General features: G+C 45.8%; 1 protein-coding gene across 1 annotated transcript in view; it reads right to left on the bottom strand.

Annotated features, from left to right (window-relative positions):
• LOC121324907 (SRC kinase signaling inhibitor 1-like) overlaps positions 1-17,809 on the bottom strand; it is a 65,716-nt gene that overhangs the window by 19,825 nt on the left and 28,082 nt on the right. Inside the window, 13 exon segments of the mRNA XM_041267109.1 lie at positions 25-334; positions 767-914; positions 1,258-1,388; positions 1,696-1,871; positions 2,172-2,303; positions 2,306-2,358; positions 6,664-6,704; positions 7,772-7,861; positions 8,088-8,722; positions 8,765-9,010; positions 10,025-10,317; positions 10,493-10,697; positions 17,084-17,424. Of these exon segments, the coding sequence (XP_041123043.1) occupies positions 25-334; positions 767-914; positions 1,258-1,388; positions 1,696-1,871; positions 2,172-2,303; positions 2,306-2,358; positions 6,664-6,704; positions 7,772-7,861; positions 8,088-8,722; positions 8,765-9,010; positions 10,025-10,317; positions 10,493-10,697; positions 17,084-17,424 (2,801 nt within the window).

Raw genomic sequence — 17,809 nt, 5'->3', positions numbered from 1 at the left:
AGTGTCTGAGTTGAACGCACTGACCTCCACAGAGACAGACTTGTCCACTGTCCTCCGGCCCCCAAGCTCATCCAGCACTCTGTTCTTGACTGGTACTGTCTGAGAGCTCTGCGAGTGGGCAGGGGAATTCTGGGAGCCCAGCCCAGAGGCACTGTGGGATTGCCAGGAGGAGAGACTCGACATGCCCCCCCCCCCCACTCCTCCCAGCTCATGGAAGTTTAGGGGTGGGCTGGTGGGAATGTGGAAGTCTGAGTTCTTGCCAAAATTTTCCATGAGTTTTGGGGATTGATTAGCCAGGTCTTCATGGCTTTTCCAGATTCCCTCGTTAACCTGCCTGCAAAAAATAAAAATAATAAAAACAAATATACAAACAAACAAGAAACCCTTCAATGGAGTCACTGTCCATCTGCTCTGTAATAAAAGCTTTCTGATTTATTTATTTCAGTGAGAAAGAAATAATGCTGTGTTACAAAACTCAAGCAGTCAAGTGTTTCGACAAGTGCCTTCATCAGTGTTATTTAAACTAGAAGAGACTGAGACAAGCAGATAAGCATTTGGGCTCTAGTGCCTTCATCAGTGTTATTATTGAGTTGAAACTAGAAGAAACAGACAAACGTCTTGACCCGTGAGAGTCGTCTCTTTTGAGTGTGAGTGAGCGCTGGCTGTCCCCTGGCTGTTTCACTTGAGCAGGTTGGTGAGTGTGAATGGTTATGAGTGTGAAGGGTGGTGAGCTCTTGTGACGGCGTGTGAGTGCTGGCTGTTTCACCTTCGCAGGTTGGTCAGTGAGTCTGTGACATTCTTGCAGCGCTTCAGCAGGGCGTCCAGTCTCTGAGGCTCCTCTTTCAGGAACTTTACTGCCTCCACCTCCACCCTCAGCACCACACGCATCTTACTCTGCAGGCTAGGGAACTGACCTGAGGACAGGGAAGAGGAGGGAGAGGGGGTACACGTTAGCTTCTGCAACACAACACAGTCCCCTATACCAGCTTCCCTAACCCTCCACGCTCAGAACAGGCTGAGGAACTGATCTGAGAAGAGGAGTTAGGTACAGGGTAGGGGCTGGGGTTGGGGTTGGGGTTAGGGTTAAGGTTAGGGTTAAGGTTAGGGGGGTTAGGGTTAGGGTTTGGGTTAGGGTTGGGGTTGGGGTTTGGGTTTGGGGTTAGGTTTGGGGTTAGGGATTGGGGTTAGGGATTGGGGTTAGGGTTGGGGGTTGGGTTTTGGGTAGGGGGTTAGGGGGTCAGGGGTCAGCAGACTCACTCTTGAGCTCCGTTAACGTCTCGCCCAGTTTGCGCAGCACCAGCGCTTTCTCCTCCAGCTCCTGCACGGTGACCAGCCTGTGATTCACTGAGGAGTCCTTCTGGATCTCATCCACTGACTTCTCCAGGTCACTGGAATGCAACGTGGTGAAGCAGAGGCAAGCATTGTAAAGTACAGAGAGGTATGGTAAAGCATATTAAAAAACAAACCACGGTAAACTAACCCTTATAAAAATTTCCCACAGTAAAATCACAGGAAAGTGCAACGAAGCACAGTATAAGCGTGGTAAAGCTTAGGTAAGCACTGTAAAGCACAGAGAGATATGGTAAAACATATTTAAAAAATAAAAAAAACATGGTATCCATGGGAAAAGCACAGGGAGAAAACTGCAATAATATCATGCAGATTTACTGTGGTGACCTTTTCTAAGGCACTCACTGCAGCTGCTGTATAATCAACTCCTCCTCGTTCAGGTACTTGAGTCTCTCCTCCTCCACCAGGGTGCGCTGTCTCTGAAGTGGATCCTCCTGCTTGCGCAGGGCATCTGTCAAGCGCACGCTGATCTCCGTCTCTGTGCGCTTCAGCATGGTCCGCACGGAGTCCTGGTTCTGGAGCTGCGGAGAGGGGGGGGGGGGGGGGGGGTGACTGGTGAGAAACTAGGAAAGCCTGGGAAGAAACTGCCTTCATTACTGTTACTGAAATGAGAAGAAATTAAGTTAAGCAAGCATTTCAGCTAAACATTACCCCTAGAAATAATCCAGATGTATTCCCTAGTGCTGTAAAATGCTCTAAATATCCGCTTTGATCCATTTCTGTAAAATTAAATGTTCAGATTTTTTTTAAAACTGACACCCCTTTGTTCTCTTGTTTCTTGTGGCCGTAGTGAATGCGATGCAGTGAATGCGATGGCTCACCTGCATCTTTCGCAGATGGCTGAGCTGATCTCGCAGGTTGCTGGCATTCTGCTGCAGGCCATGTAGGTGCAGCTGCATCTGCAGGCGCATGACTGAGTTGGGCTGCGGCGGAGCTGCGGAGCGGGGGGGGGGGGCGGGGGGGGGGGGGTGGGCATCACCATGGCACTGCAGGAGGAGGGGGTGAGAGCTGCAAACAGAGACACAGAGACGGACGGAGACAGGCAGACAGAGGGAGAGGAGGGATGCGTGAAAAAAAACCCACCTGGCCACTGAATGAGAACAATTTTTAAACTCTTATAACATTTTATCACAGTATTTTTGCACGGTTCCTGCTCCCATGCTTTTCCCATGGTTATACTATGCATTTACCATAGCTCACCCTGGTTTGCCATGCTTATTAATACACTTAACTCACTATTCTTTACAGAACTGCATGCAAAAAGAGTGGGAACGAAGATCTGACACTATTCTAGCCATTCAAACAGACCCCACAGTAACTGCACCTGTGATATTTAAGACCTTCAATACAATTTCACTGAACCCAAGGCAGAGCGAGACCCATTACAGAGACCCCACAAAGACTCGTGGTCATCCCTCGCATCGTCGCACACCAACTATAGCTCAGGCCAAAAGTTTTGCATCACCTCATAGAATGAACTCATTTTGCTTCATAAAGTCGAATGAAACCTGGTGAATAATGTTATGTTAACATATTGAATTACACACCGCTTTGTAGTTTCCCATAATGAAAAACTGGCAAATATTGAAAACTGTGACATTTCAAAATCTAACATGAAATACTGTACTACTATTATGGCTTCCGGTAGACTTTTGCAATATCATTTTGTAGATTGTTTGACTATGTGATGTTAAATAAAATATTTAAATGATGTTCCTATAATTTTGTTTTTTAAAACAATGTCTCAATCTTAAAATTCTAGGTGATGCTAAACTTTTGGCCAGAGCTGTACATTGTAGCAAACACAGCAGCATGTGTGAATACTACAGTGACTGATGGGAAGGCGTTGGCATATACAGTAGCTGCATTGGAAATACAACGCAGGTAATCTACTGTCAATATGTCCTGACTGTGAGTAATCCAAACACACAGAAACTTGTGCAATTACTGTGTTATTACAGTGAGCTAGCAGTGAAATAGCATTTATATTACAGTGAGATAGCATGTATATACAACTGTGTTAACATATATACACACACACACAATATATATATATATATATATATATATATATATATATACACACACACACACACACACACACACACACACACACACACAGTGCCTTGCAAAAGTATTCAGACCCCTGACCAATTCTCTCATATTACTGAATTACAAATGGTACATTGAAATTTCGTTCTGCTCGATATTTTATTTTAAAACACTGAAAGTCAAAATCAATTATTGTAAGGTGACATTGGTTTTATGCTGGGAAATCGTTTTAAGAAAAATATAAAACTGAAATATCTTGCTTGCATAAGTATTCGACCCCCACACATTAATATTTGGTAGAGCCACCTTTTGCTGCAATAACAGCTTTAAGTCTTAAGTCTGAGCCACTCCAATGTTGCTTTGGCATTGTGCTTGGGATCATTGTCTTGCTGAAAGGTGAATTTCCTCCCAAGCTTCAGTTTTTTAGTGGACTGAAGCAGATTCTCTTGTAGTATTTTCCTGTATTTTACTCCATCCATTCTTCCTTCAACTGTAACAAGATGCCCAGTCCCTGCTGATGAGAAGCATCCTCACAGCATGATGCTGCCACCACCATACTTCACTGTAGGGATGGTGTGTCTTGAGGCATGGGCAATGTTAGGTTTGCGCCACACATAGCGCTTTGAGTTTTGGCCAAAAAACTCTATCTTGGTCTCAACTGACCACAAAACCTCTTCCCACATCGCAGCTGGGTCACTCTCATGCTTTTTGGCAAACTCCAGACGTGCTTTCAGATGGTACTTTTTGAGTAACAGCTTCTTTCTTGCCACCCTCCCATACAGGCCAGTGTTATGCAGAGCTCTTGATATGGTTGACTGGTGCACCATTACTCCACTCCCAGCCACTGAACTCTGTAGCTCATTCAAAGTGATTGTTGGCCTCTCTGTGGCTTCTCTCACAAGTCTCCTTGTTTGAGCGCTGAGTTTTGAGGGGCGGCCTTTTCTTGGCAGTGCCTGGGTGGTGTGATGCAACTTCCACTTCCTGATTATTGATCCAACTGTGCTCACTGGGATATCCAAACACTTGGATATTATTTTGTACCTTTTCCCTAATCTATGCATTTGTATTACTTTATCTCTAACTTCTGTAGAATGCTCTTTGGTCTTCATTTTCCTTCAGATTCACAGCCTTACCAATGATCCTTCAACAGTGGGGTTTTTATCCAGAAAATGTGACAGCAACTTTAATGGTTCACAGGTGGAGGCCAATGGTAAGGTAATTGTGTCCTTGTTAGGGCAATTTCTTTCATCGGTGCAAACTGGGAGCTTCCACAGCACAGGGGTTGAATACTTTGCAAGCAAGATATTTCAGTTTTTTATTTTTCTTAAAAATATTTCCCAACACAAAAACAATGTTCCCTTACAATAATTGATTCTGAGTTTCAGTGTTTAAAAATAAAATATCAAACAGAACGAAATTTCAATTGGTCAGGGGTCTGAATACTTTTGCAAGGCACTGTATATATATATATATATAGGGCAGGGAGAGATCTGTGCTGACTCTGCTGGCGTGTTCACAGTACTGCAGGAAGAGGGCGGCAGTCTTCCAACAACCGCCTGTGAGTCATGGCAGTGACACGGGGAGGTGGGAAGGTAGGTGTGTGGACTTTCCCCCTCTCTGAATGGTTGAGAGGCGAGTCTTGGCAGATTGCTAGCCCTATAAAAAAATGCTCTGCTGTTTCTTCAGGTCTGCCCACTTAGATGCACCGAGAGTGCGGAAGCTCTGATTCAGGACCGGGAATCAGCCGGAAGAAAAGAGCGAGACAGAGAGAGCGGGGAACCCTTGGGCAGACCCCGCCGTATTGTAAAAGAGCAGGCTAGTTAGCCGACAGAGTAGGACGGTGATCCGGGTCGTGCGGGTAGCGGCGACCGGGATAACGTTGCCGAGTGCAGCACCTTTTATTTGTAGTTTTATTACTGTTTTATTTTCCCTTGTTCTTTTCGCCTTCTGTTTTCATTATTATTTCTTTGAGCACCTGCGAGTGCACTTGCTGTTCGCGTACCAGCTGTGGTATTTCCGTGGTGCTGTCTATCACTGTTGATAGGCAGCCCATGGTCAACAGTGCCCTCTGCCGGAAAAAGTAAGAACTGGTCTAAAATAAAATTGGGCACCTGTGTGGTGTTTTCAATTACAACTGTCTGTCTCCTAGTCAGTGAATTACCCACACCCCTTCCACAATATATATATATATATATATCAAACATCAAACACATACACACACTACAAGTGACTTCTACTTGTGTGCTACCACTATACCTACCTAGCTGAATCGCTTACAAGATAAATACAAAATGCAATGATACCTGTCTTTTTCAACATTAACGTCGCTGAACACACTTAATTAATTGACAATGAATATTAATATATATATATATATATATATATATATATATATATATATATATATATACACACACACATTTAATTTAAGTAAATGGACACACACACAGACAAAACAGACACAAGAGTTTTTGAAACCAGGTCAAGTGCATTTTAAGAAAACAATCTCACTTAAATCCATTTTGAAAAGCAGTATCTACTAATCTTTTACATTTCAACTCAAATGAAAATGAACTGATTCCTTGCTGCAGCTCAGCCCTGTGCTATGGGATATTTACTCAACATACTGTAATTACCAAGCTTTGAACATCATTTAATCAAGTTACAAAGGGTTACCAAGCCACGCTGCTGATTCACTGGGACCCTCTCGTTCAGGAATTTTCTCATGTTCTCATTTACACAGAAACATACAAACAAAGGCAAATACAAATCACAAAAACACACATAAACAAACACATGCACACCTACTCAAACACAAACACGTACAATGCCATTTTTCCAAATGTCACATTCGTCAAAACTGAGACTGTCCAAATGATTCTCTTTTACTAAACAGCCCTCTAGTCTCAATTTCTGTTAAAATCCATTCTGATTAACCATACCTGGCTGTGCAGAATCTGTTCTTTCAGCGGAGGAAAGTGGTCAAGTGGGGATAGAGAGAGGAGCGAGAAAGAGATAAAGAGAGAGACAGATAGACAGAGAGGGATAGAGAGAGCCAGAGAGAGAGGAAAGGGGGAGATGTGTCCTGATTCTGGGAAGCAGTCTGTTTACTCTGTGCATATCACATAGGGCTGAGCAGAAGCCACAAGACAAACTGCATTCACAAAGACCCTCACAGACTCACACACACCAAAACTGAGAAACTCATTAATCTCTGTAGCTAAACTGGTCCATACTGGGATTGTCATGAGCAATACTCACTGCCAGTCCCCGAACCCTCGCTGGTGGAATCCGTCTTCTCACTGAAAACACAAACGGCAGCCAGTCAGTCAGCAGCCAGCAATTTATATAGTTTTTTTTTTTTTTTAATTTATTTATTTTATCACAAACACGGTACATAACTCTTCGCTAGCTCAGTAAAGTGGCAATAACGGGCCCTAGCTAGCCACACAAGTCCAGTCTGGTTTGTCTGTGCATCATATTGGCCATCAGTATCAGCTATATCAGTATCATTACTAGCTATATCAATATCAATACCATCTATATCAATATCAATACCAGCTATACCAAGATCAATACCAGCCATTTCTATATCAATACCAGCTATCACTATCATTACCAGCTATATCACTCATTACCAGTTATATCAATATCGATACCAGCTATATCTATATCGATATCTATACCAGCTATATCAATAGCAATACCAGCTATATCAATATCAATACCAGCTATATCAATAGCAATATCAGCTATATCAATATCAATAACAGTTATATCAATATCAATACCAGCTATATCAATAGCAATACCAGCTATATCAATATCAATAACAGTTATATCAATATCAATACCAGCTATATCAATATCAATAACAGTTATATCAATATCAATACCAGCTATATCTATATCTATACCAGCTATATCAATAGCAATACCAGCTATATCAATATCAATACCAGCTATATCAATAGCAATATCAGCTATATCAATATCAATAACAGTTATATCAATATCAATACCAGCTATATCAATAGCAATACCAGCTATATCAATATCAATAACAGTTATATCAATATCAATACCAGCTATATCAATATCAATAACAGTTATATCAATATCAATACCAGCTATATCTATATCAATACCAGCTATATCAATAGCAATACCAGCTATATCAATATCAATAACAGTTATATCAATATCAATACCAGCTATATCAATATCAATAACAGTAATATCAATATCAATAACAGCTATATCAATAGCAATACCAGCTATATCAATATCAATACCAGCTATATCACTATCAGTATCATTTTATCGGTATCAGAACCAGTAGGGGTCTGGGTCTGGGTGTGATTCTTACTTGGAGTCGCTGTCCGGGCCTCGGGTCAGCACGCTCTGCACCAGGCCCGTCAGGCTGGCTATCTGCTTCTCCATCGCTTCCATTCTCTCTCTGCACGCACAGGACAGTATCGTTACAAAACTGGGACACATATAGAGACACACACACTTATACACATACACACACACACACACGGATACAGACACTGAGACACACAGACTCAGACACACACACACTGAGAGACACAGACACACACACTGACACACACAGACACACACTGTCACACAGACACTGAGACACACGCACAGAGGCACGTAGTGACAGAGGGGCTCCTCACCTTGTCTCACTCCCGTTGGCAGGCAGGGGGGACCCATACCCCGAAGAGCTGCGCCTCCCCGCCTCCACGCCCCCTCCCCCTGACAGAACCAGGGGATCCGAGGCGCTGCCGCTGCGGGACTTGGGGCTCTCCACGAACACGGAGGACGAGGCAGAGTCCTTCCTGAAAGACTGGCGGACCGGGGAGGCACGACTGGGGGACCCGGAGTAGGGGGAGGAGGAGGGGTCCCCCCTGTCCCTCAGCTGCACCCCGTCCGGTATCTTCTGGGGCGAGGAGGAGGAGTGGGGTACACGGAACCCAATCCCGATGGAAGAACTGGGGGCATAAGTATCGGGGTACAGGGGCCCCCCCGGCTTGTACAGCGTGTCTTCCAGCTCCCCCTGCAGGGCAGCAGCGGAGTAGGTGCTGAGGGAGCGCACCGAGCCCCTCCTGTACAGCCCACTGGAGATGGGGTAGGTGAAGGGGTCCCCCATGGCAGCCAGGGACTGCGTGGAGGCGATGCTGAGCCGGCCCTCATGCACTTGCCCATAGGAGTCCGCATACAGACCCTCACTCTTCAGCAGCACCCCTCGACCTGACAGCTCCTCGTCCGGTTTCACGTCCCGGCGCTCCAGGATGGCGCTCGGGGAGGGGGTCTACGGACACCCCCGCCCCCGGACCGGACTCCTCCCCCCCACCACCACCACTACGCCCACGGTCTCACCCTCCCCGGTCGCATCCTCCCACCGGACGACGACGACGACGGCGGGGGTCACATCCTCTCCGCCCTCGCCCCGGCGGGGAGGACGGGGAGGAGGAGCCTCCTCCACCCTCCCCTCCTCCTTTCCACTCCCCTCCCCCCCCCTCCCCTGGTGAGGGGAGGGGGAGAGGCTGTTGAGGCGTCGGGTTGGGGAGGAGTCACGGGAGGTGTACACCATTTCTCTCTGGAGGGAAGGATAAGAGGGAGGGAGGGAGGGAGAAGAGAAGGGAAGGGAGTGAGGAGAGAAGGAAGGGAGAAGAGCAAAGGGGGGAAGGACAAGGGGGCAGATAGGGAGGAGAGAGGGGGAAGAGAAGGAGAGGATTAGAGAAAGAGTACAGAGGAGGAAGGAAGCAAAAAAGACAGTAACTATTAAATTACACATCATTGATTGTATTAAAAAATGAATGAAGAAACAAATAAGAAATAAGAATTTGAAGGTTAAATTCACAATGTCATTTTCCTAATTTCTTTTTTTACCAAAAAGAGAAAAAGCACTCCATTAAAGTATCTTGGAAATAAAAAATTGGATATGCCCCCTCTCTCCCTCTGTCCCCCTCCTCTCTCTCTCTCCTCGTTAGTATTCTGTCGGCCCACAGGCTCTGCTCTGCTCTGTGCAGTTTATAATTTCTAATCAGCTTTATTACAACACTGCTGGGTCCAGCTCCATCCACACTCCCTTCCCCCCTCCCTCACTCATCCCTTCTACTTCCTAGTCTAAAGCTACTGCAGTGAAACATGCATCTCACACTGTACGCCCCTGGCATGTATAATTAGACACATATAAGAAACGCACATGGACATACACACGCACGCACGCACACAAACACACACACACGTACACATGTGTTTGTGTGTGTACGTGCTTTGTATGTCGTGCGGTGTGTGTTTTGGCGTGTGCGTGTGTACGTGCGCGTGTGTACGCGTGCGCTGTTGGTGTGTACTCACACAAGCACACACACACACGCATGCACACAAGCACACACACACACGCACTCACACACACACATTCACACCCACAAACAGTACTGTACTTAATCAGCAGCACACAGAGATCAAAGAAAATAATAAAAAAGACATATCTATTTGTTAACGTGGACTGAAGGAGAAGCATTGACAGGAGGTTCTATGCAAATCCCCAAAAACCAGAAAGGGAAAGCTGATCAAATTCCCTCTTCCCTTCGCCCCCCCTGCCCCTCACCCGCAGGTCCCCGTTGGCGAGGTGCGAGCCCGGGTACGAGGCGTACAGTGGCTCCTTGCGGAAGATCTTGATGACACTGCGGTCTTGGATGTCGCGCACATCCTCCAGCTCGTAGAAGACGTTGCGTGCCTCATCCTTGATCAGGATGGCCGTGTTAGCGCTCTTCAACATGCCCGTGGTCAGCTTCTGCGGAAACATGTGGACGATGAGGGCGTGGAGCGTGTCCGCACTGCTCAGCTCATGGGTGATGTGCACGCGCCTCGTCTCATCCCCGAACTGCAGGAACAGCACACCTGGGGGGGAGGGGGTTGGGGGAATAAAACATGTTACACAGGTAAGTGTTGCTCAACTCTCCCTGATTATGAGGGATACAGTTCTCTGCTTCTCAACTGTCCCTGATTAATGGAGACACATAACATAGCTCTCCTTACCCCTCCCCTTCCACCCCCCTCCCATCCCCTCTCTTACCCGGGCTCCTCAGCTTGGTCTGGCTAGTGGATCGGGAGAGTGGCAGGCTCTGTCGGAGCCGGTTCATTCGGTTGAAGCCGATGGGAATGTCGGCCTCAGACATGGTCTCCAGGGATTCAGCTGAGGCAAAGGAGAGCTTACTGGCCTGGTCCGCCAGCCCAGACTGAGTGCTCTGGGAGTGCCTGGGGCTGCGGGCCTGCTGAAGAAACCAGCAGGATCACCATCAGTGACATCACACACACAGGGAACCACTGACATCACACACACAGGGAACCAGTGACATCACACACAAAGTGATGTCTGTCACTTACGACTTCAATGCATTTTATGACACAAAATGTCCCCCTAATCCCACATTATTATATTGTTTCCCCTTAAATATATAATATTTACACATAGCAAGTCTAGGTTTGTATATTGTATTAAAAAACATTGATTAGTCCATCGTCCAGAGACGACAGACAAGGAAAAGGAGATGTTATACCTTTTATTGGACTAACTAAACAATAATAAAAAATAAAAAAACATTCAAATTATCCCATGGCTCTGCAGCTGGGCAGGAGTCCCCAGGTAGTGATAGATTGCTACCCAGGCACCGCGTTATGGTGGCCATTTATTCACTTCATTGTTTGTTGCTGCTCTTGAGAATAGACTGTTTTAGACACTAGTGTCCATTTGTTTTAAGACTCAAAACAGCCCTGCTTTGTAACAATGTAAGCGCAACTAGTAGCACAGACACTCCCGACAACGTACACTAAACATCGTCAGTACACAATCAGATACGGGTTTTAATGAAAACACTGACATTCAGAATAAAGCTTTTACTTTGTTGGGTAATATTTAATTTCAAACATGATTAGCAAAAGTAAAAAATACTTGTAAGATTGACCTTTAGGCTCTCAGAAATCTTTTATCAAAAGGTTTGATCTCCCTTACGCTGCACAACAATGTTTTACAATATTCCCCTATGCTTTACCATACCTCTCTGTGCTTTACAATTCTACGCTATGCTTTACCATACCTCTCTGTGCTTTACAATGCTTCCCTATGCTTTACTATACCTCTCTGTGCTTTACAATGCTTCCATATGCTTTACCATATCTCTGTGCTTTACAATACTTGCCTATGCTTTACCAGACCTGTGCTTTACTATGCTTCCCTATGCTTTACCACACCTATCTGTGCTTTTCTATGCTTCCCTATTCTTTACCATATGCATCTGTGCTTTACAATGCTTCCCTGTGCTTTACCATACATCTCTGTGCTTTGCAATACTCCCCTATGCGTCCCCATACCTTTCTCTGCTTTGCTGAATAGTTTAAACAGGCACCCACCTGGACTTATGTCATTGCTCAGTCCAAACTGATGATGTGCTGCTCAGCCCAGTGCTGTCTGTCTGTCTGACTCTATGTGTTTCTCACTCTCTGTCTGCCTGCTAATCTGCCTCTCTGTCTCTCTCACCGTCGGTCTTCTTGTCTTCTTGTCTGCCTGTAAGCTTGTCTGTCTGCCTGGATGTCCTTGCGTCTTAGACTCTCTCTCAGTCTGTCTGTCTGTACTTGTCTAGTCTATCTGTCTGTGATCTATGTGTGTTTCCATCTGTGTGTCTCAGTCTGTGCCTCTTCTATTCTGATCTGTTCTGCTCTCTGGAAGGGTGTTGCCTGTGAGCGGGGGAACAGCTGGGCACCCTGCATGTATTTGGGAAACCCCCCCCTCCCGATTCCACATTCCCTCAGATTTCACAGCCATTACCCTGCTGCAGTCCTGACGTGCCGTTCCAGTGACAGTGATAATCACACAGAAACAATTTTCCGGAATCTTGTCCAGAATTTTCTGGTGGTCCCATTTTAATAGGATCAGCTACGAAACATATAAAAACATATAGACTAGCTTTCGACTGCATAAAAGTGTCTTCTTCAGGAGAGATGTGGAAATTGAAAGGCAAAGAAAATCCCTCTTGCAGTAACTCTGCACAGTGATTTTGCAGTTATCCCATGGTTATACTATAGATTAGTTTACCATGTAGTTTTCTATATGCTTTACCGTACCTCTCTGTGCTTTTACTATGAAACCTTTATAAGGGTGAGTTTACCCTGTTTCTTAATATGCTTCACCATACCTCTCTGTGCTTCACAATGCTTGCCTGTGCTTCACTGTGCTTTCACTATGCTTTATTACACTTTGTTTTTTCCAGGTTAAGCATTTCTAAAGGTTGACCTGAATGCCAGCAGCACACTCACTCCCCATGACTAACTCGGCACATCAATGGTATTTTCCACACGATTCAACAAAACCAAAAAACACAAAAACACCAAACAGAGCAACAGAACATCTGCCCATTAATTACAGGGATTACTGGGAGCTTCACTGGGGGCATTGCTGGGAAATTTACAAACTATGCAAAACTCCACCCAGGATGGCACCCACATCCCTTTCCATCAAGTTTTTATAAGTAATGTTTATAATGATTAAACTTTTTATGTGAACTGTGAAATGTTATTTCATTACATATAAATATATATATACTGAGAGTGTGTGATAGAGAATGCGAGAGTGTGAGATAGTGAGACTGTGTGTGTGAGGGTGAGACTATCAGTGTGAGAGAGACAAGAGTGAGGGGGAGCAGGGAGCAGACGTGTGCCCTCCCTAGGTGCACATGCAGGGTCTAATTAAAGTATAATGGTAATTAAATGAGCTGCAGCTCGAAGAGTGCGATAAGATTATCAGCATGGCGGGGAGACGGTGAAGGAGAGAACAGATTGAGATATTAGAGGAGAGACAAGCGCTTTATACAGCTGGATCCCGTCGCCCGTCCCTCCCTCTCTGTTGGAAATTTGTATAAGGGAGGTACCAGTACGGCTCATAAACCCATCAGTCAGGATTAATAAGGACTAATGCCGTTTGTGTTTCTAAGCAGCCACACCTCCAGTTAGCTGCTAATGTCTATTAGTGTGTGTGTGTGTGTGTGTGTGTGTATAACTGTGTGTCTGTGTGTTTACTGTCAGCTAATCCAATATTCTGCCCTCCTGCAGTAAACAAACTCTCAAATCCAGACGCTGCATTATTAACTATTGATTTGTACTGGCTGTGCGCAAGTGAACACCAAACAAAATGCTCTTTATTTCTTCCTTCCGTCCTCTTTCTTTCAGTCTCCACCCCATCTCTCTCTCTCTCTTCTCTCTTAGACACACTTCATGTGAACAAATATCGTAAGCACTACTGAAACGCAACCGAGGGCCTTGTACGTGTGTGTTTCGTTGCACGTCATGAGTGGAATTTTGAGGTCATCAAACCCGCGACACATACCCGGGGCTCTTTCTGCCTCCTACCAAGAGAGAGAGAGATAAAGAGAGAGAGAGAGAGAGAGAGAGAGAGAGAGAGAGAGAGAGAGAGAGAATTCTACGTTTCAGAAGTATAAGAGAAAAAATTCAACTCAAAACAGCAGACCAGTGAATCCACAGTGTAATGAATTGGCATCCCTGCCCGCTGAATGGAATGGAGAGATGAGGGCGCAAACCGCAAAACATGCGGTTCAAAAAGGAACGTTTGAACATTCAGCTAAAGAGCGGGCTCTGGAGTGGAGAGGTCAGTACATGTCTTATGCTGATGTAGGTGTGATTAACTCCTCAGCTGCCAGGAGATTCATTACACTATGAGAATGCACTTCCTGACCAAAAGTATTAATCACTGTGCTGGCGAGCCAGGCTGGACTGCATGAACAGTTATAGAGTGTGCAACCTCCTCTTCCTCCTCTGACTGAAATCAGTCAATAAGTTACCCTCAGGGTCGTCAATGGCTGTAAATCACAAGCTGCAGTTTCTTCTCAGTTATAATATGACCTTTCTGAAAGTGCACCATAGTATATTAGCACATCATTTGTGCAGTTTCCCCCCATGTTTTTCCCATGATTATATCATGCTTTTACCACAGTTTACCCTGGTTTGCCATGTTTTTTATTACATTTTATCATACCTCTCTGTGCTTTACAATGCTTCCCTATGCTTTACCATACCTCTCTGTGCTTGACAATGCTTGCCTAAGCTTTACCATGCTTTCACTGTGCTTTATTACACTTTGCTGTGTTTTTACCATAGAAAGTTGTATACCGAAAGTTCCCACACACACACACATCATGAAGCAGTAAAAAAATCAGTTTTCATTCTGCAGTCCTGATTTAGTTTGCCACTGCTCTGGTCTGCAGGCGTTTCAAACAGGAGTTCGCTAGTTACTGTTGCTAGTGCATATTTCTGTTACTGAGCACTCTTAGTGACCTTTGAGCAAGCACAGGGCTATTTAGTTGACTCAAAGCACCTCTCTGAATCAATGAATCACACCTCCACTGCAAAACACACACAGCCCTTCCCCTATATAAATTTCCCACAGTCAAAGCACAACACAGTGTAATAAAACACAATGAAAGCATGGTAAAGCATAGGCAAGCATTGCATTTCGTGTCACTCTTTCGTTTTAATCCATGATCTCAGTGTCTACCCCTCCTGACTCACACTGCGTAGTTCTTATAATGATCTATACTCACTGACTGACTGACTGACTGACTGACTGACTGACTGACTGACTCACTGACTACTGACTGACTCACTCACACTAACTCACTCGCACTCACTCACACTCACTGACTCCTACTCACTCACTAACTGACTCACTGACTGACTCACTCACTGACTGACTGACTACCACACTCACTCACTCACTACTCACTCACTGACTGACTGACTGACTGAGTGAGTGACTGTGAGTGACTCTGACTCACTACTGACTCACTCCTTACTGACTCACTGACTGACTGACTCAACTGACTACTGACTCACCTCACTCCCTGACTGACTCACTCCACTCACTGACTGACTGACTCACTGACTAACTACTGAGAGTGAGTGAGTGAGTGAGTGACTGACTGAGTGAGTGACTGACTGACTGAGTGACTGACTGAGTGACTGAGTGACTGACTGAGTGAGTGGACCAAGCACTTAATAATAAATAACAAGAACTGTATTATTATTATTATTATTTATTTATTATTATTAATAGTAGTAGTAGTAACAACATTAAAAATTGCAGCATGTCCTCATATTGTATTGAATTGCATTGCAACACAGCTCAGCTGAGCCCAACTCACACAGGGCAGTACAGGCTATCAGTACCTGTAGCTACTCCAGAATCCCTCTCCCTACCACTGCTCCCCTCCCCTACCCCCTTCAACTGTCCTCACCCTCCCCTACCACCTTTACTTGCTCTCCCCCTCCCCCTTCCATACCCCGAAGTGTACGGCGAAGTGGAAGGGGAGGGGAAGGGGGTGGGGATGGTCGAAGTGGACAGGAGGGAGAGGGGATGTGGGAAGTCGACAGCAGCAGGGGATGGGGAGGGGTAGGGGTAGCGGGAATTTGACGGCTCCCACTCCCCCTGCCACCTTCCTCTACTCCCTTCACCTGCCCTCCCCAACACCAACACCACACATTCAAGGCTGCGTCACTCTTTTTAAGGTATCACAGATCTGGCTCACCTGCTGGGTTCAGTGCCTTGAATGGTCCACCTTAAACTCCTTTTCGTTTTCCTCAGTGTAAATAACAATATCAGCAGCAGCAACTACGGCAGGATCTGAGCCGCCTGCAATTCCAGGGACCCTGACGATTCTTCAGTCGCATTGCTCTGCCTCCCTCTATATCCCTCTGTCTCACTGTCTCTTTCTCTCTCTTTCTCTCTGTCACGTTCAGCTCCAAGTATCAGGTAATTATCGATACCATGGTTTTTCCTGTGATGATTTTTGTTTTTATAGTTTCATTGGGATTTCATTAATTTCATTGATTCCGTTGATTCTGTCTATCTCCCGCCTACTCCTCCTTTTCCAGCAGTGTCAAACAGAGGCTGTTAAAAGCAGCATTACATTCCTCAAGGTATTGTTGTCCCTTACTCTGATTCTCTCTCTCTCTCTCTCTCAATCAATCCTGACCTTTGCAAGCTGATAGCATTGATTTCCTTATAAGGCACCAGGTTGCCTTGACAACCCAGGACTCCACCTGTCTCTCTCTCTCTCTCTCCCTCTCTCTCTGACTGCAGCGCTTTTGTGTGGCAGTGAAGGACTGCGCTGTTCATGCGGGGAGATAGAGGGAGGAAGGGAGAGAGAGGGCCAGAAACAGAGGGAGAGAGAAAAAGGGAGAGGGGGAGGAAGGGAGAGAGAGAGATGTGCTTTTGCTTGGCTATGGCAGACTGTACTGTATACACTGACAAAATGAGAGAGGGAGAGAGATGGGGTGGAGAGGTTGAGGATGGAGTTACCTAACCCTTACTCCTCTCTCAATGTGGTAGTAACCTGCTCTACCCTCTTCCCCCCACCCCATTATAAAAGCCTCCCCACAAAAGCACAACAAAGTGTAATACAGCACAATGAATGCACGGTAAAGTATAGGCGAGCAAATGGTATAACCATTGGAAAATCATGGGTGGGGGGAACCACAAAAACACTGTGCAAACAGGTACTGCAGTAAACGTTTCTTAGGGCCCCCCTCCCTCAGTCTGGTAGTCGGGTACCTGCTCTTGCATCCTCACCCTTCACCCTCACCCCCTTCAGTCAGTTACCTGCTCTCGCACCCTGTCCTGCTGGCCCCTCATGCCCCCTGCTGGCGAGTGCTGTGCGTGCTGCGGCGAGCCCTGGTGTGGGAGGGAGGGCAAGGAGTGGTGGGGGGAGTGGTGGGGAGGGTACTTGTTCTTCAGGTGGTCGAGGAAGGCGTCTCTCTTGGGCAGGCCGCTGAGCGCCTCAAGGCTCTGCGCTGCGATGACCGTGTGCCGTCGCTCGGATGTGTGCACAAGCCCCACGTTGGAGAAGCGCCTCGCCGCCCCCCCGTTTCCCAGTGTCCGGAACTCCCGCGGATACTCAGCGTCATCCGTCGAGATCATGTGTGCGCCGTGACGCTCAGGGTCTGCGCGGGACACACGCCAGGGACACGCGTTAGACACGCACACGCAGCGAGGAGAAACACAATGAATATAGAGTATCAGACAGGGAGCTGTGTGCAATACCAACAGAATATTGCATAGGGTGCTGTGCAATTACTAAACAAGCTGATATCCACAAGTGGGCTTACTGGTCGCTCTGAACTTGAGTGGGTGAAAATCAGCTTGAATCTCACAAAGCACCCTGTACCAGATTTATTATAACGTACCGTTAAATAAGAATTACAAAATGTAGCTATTTTGATTAGCATTTTCATCCATACAAGAAATAAATCATGTATAAATATAACCTTTCACAGAGCCTGTGTAGACAGATATAAGAGAGATATATATATATACAGTGCTCCCCCT

Source organism: Polyodon spathula, chromosome 12 (genome assembly GCF_017654505.1).
Source record: "Polyodon spathula isolate WHYD16114869_AA chromosome 12, ASM1765450v1, whole genome shotgun sequence".
Taxonomy (NCBI): domain Eukaryota; kingdom Metazoa; phylum Chordata; class Actinopteri; order Acipenseriformes; family Polyodontidae; genus Polyodon; species Polyodon spathula.
The sequence above is the reverse complement of the archived record's forward strand: the minus strand, read 5'-3'. Positions and strand labels throughout refer to the sequence as shown.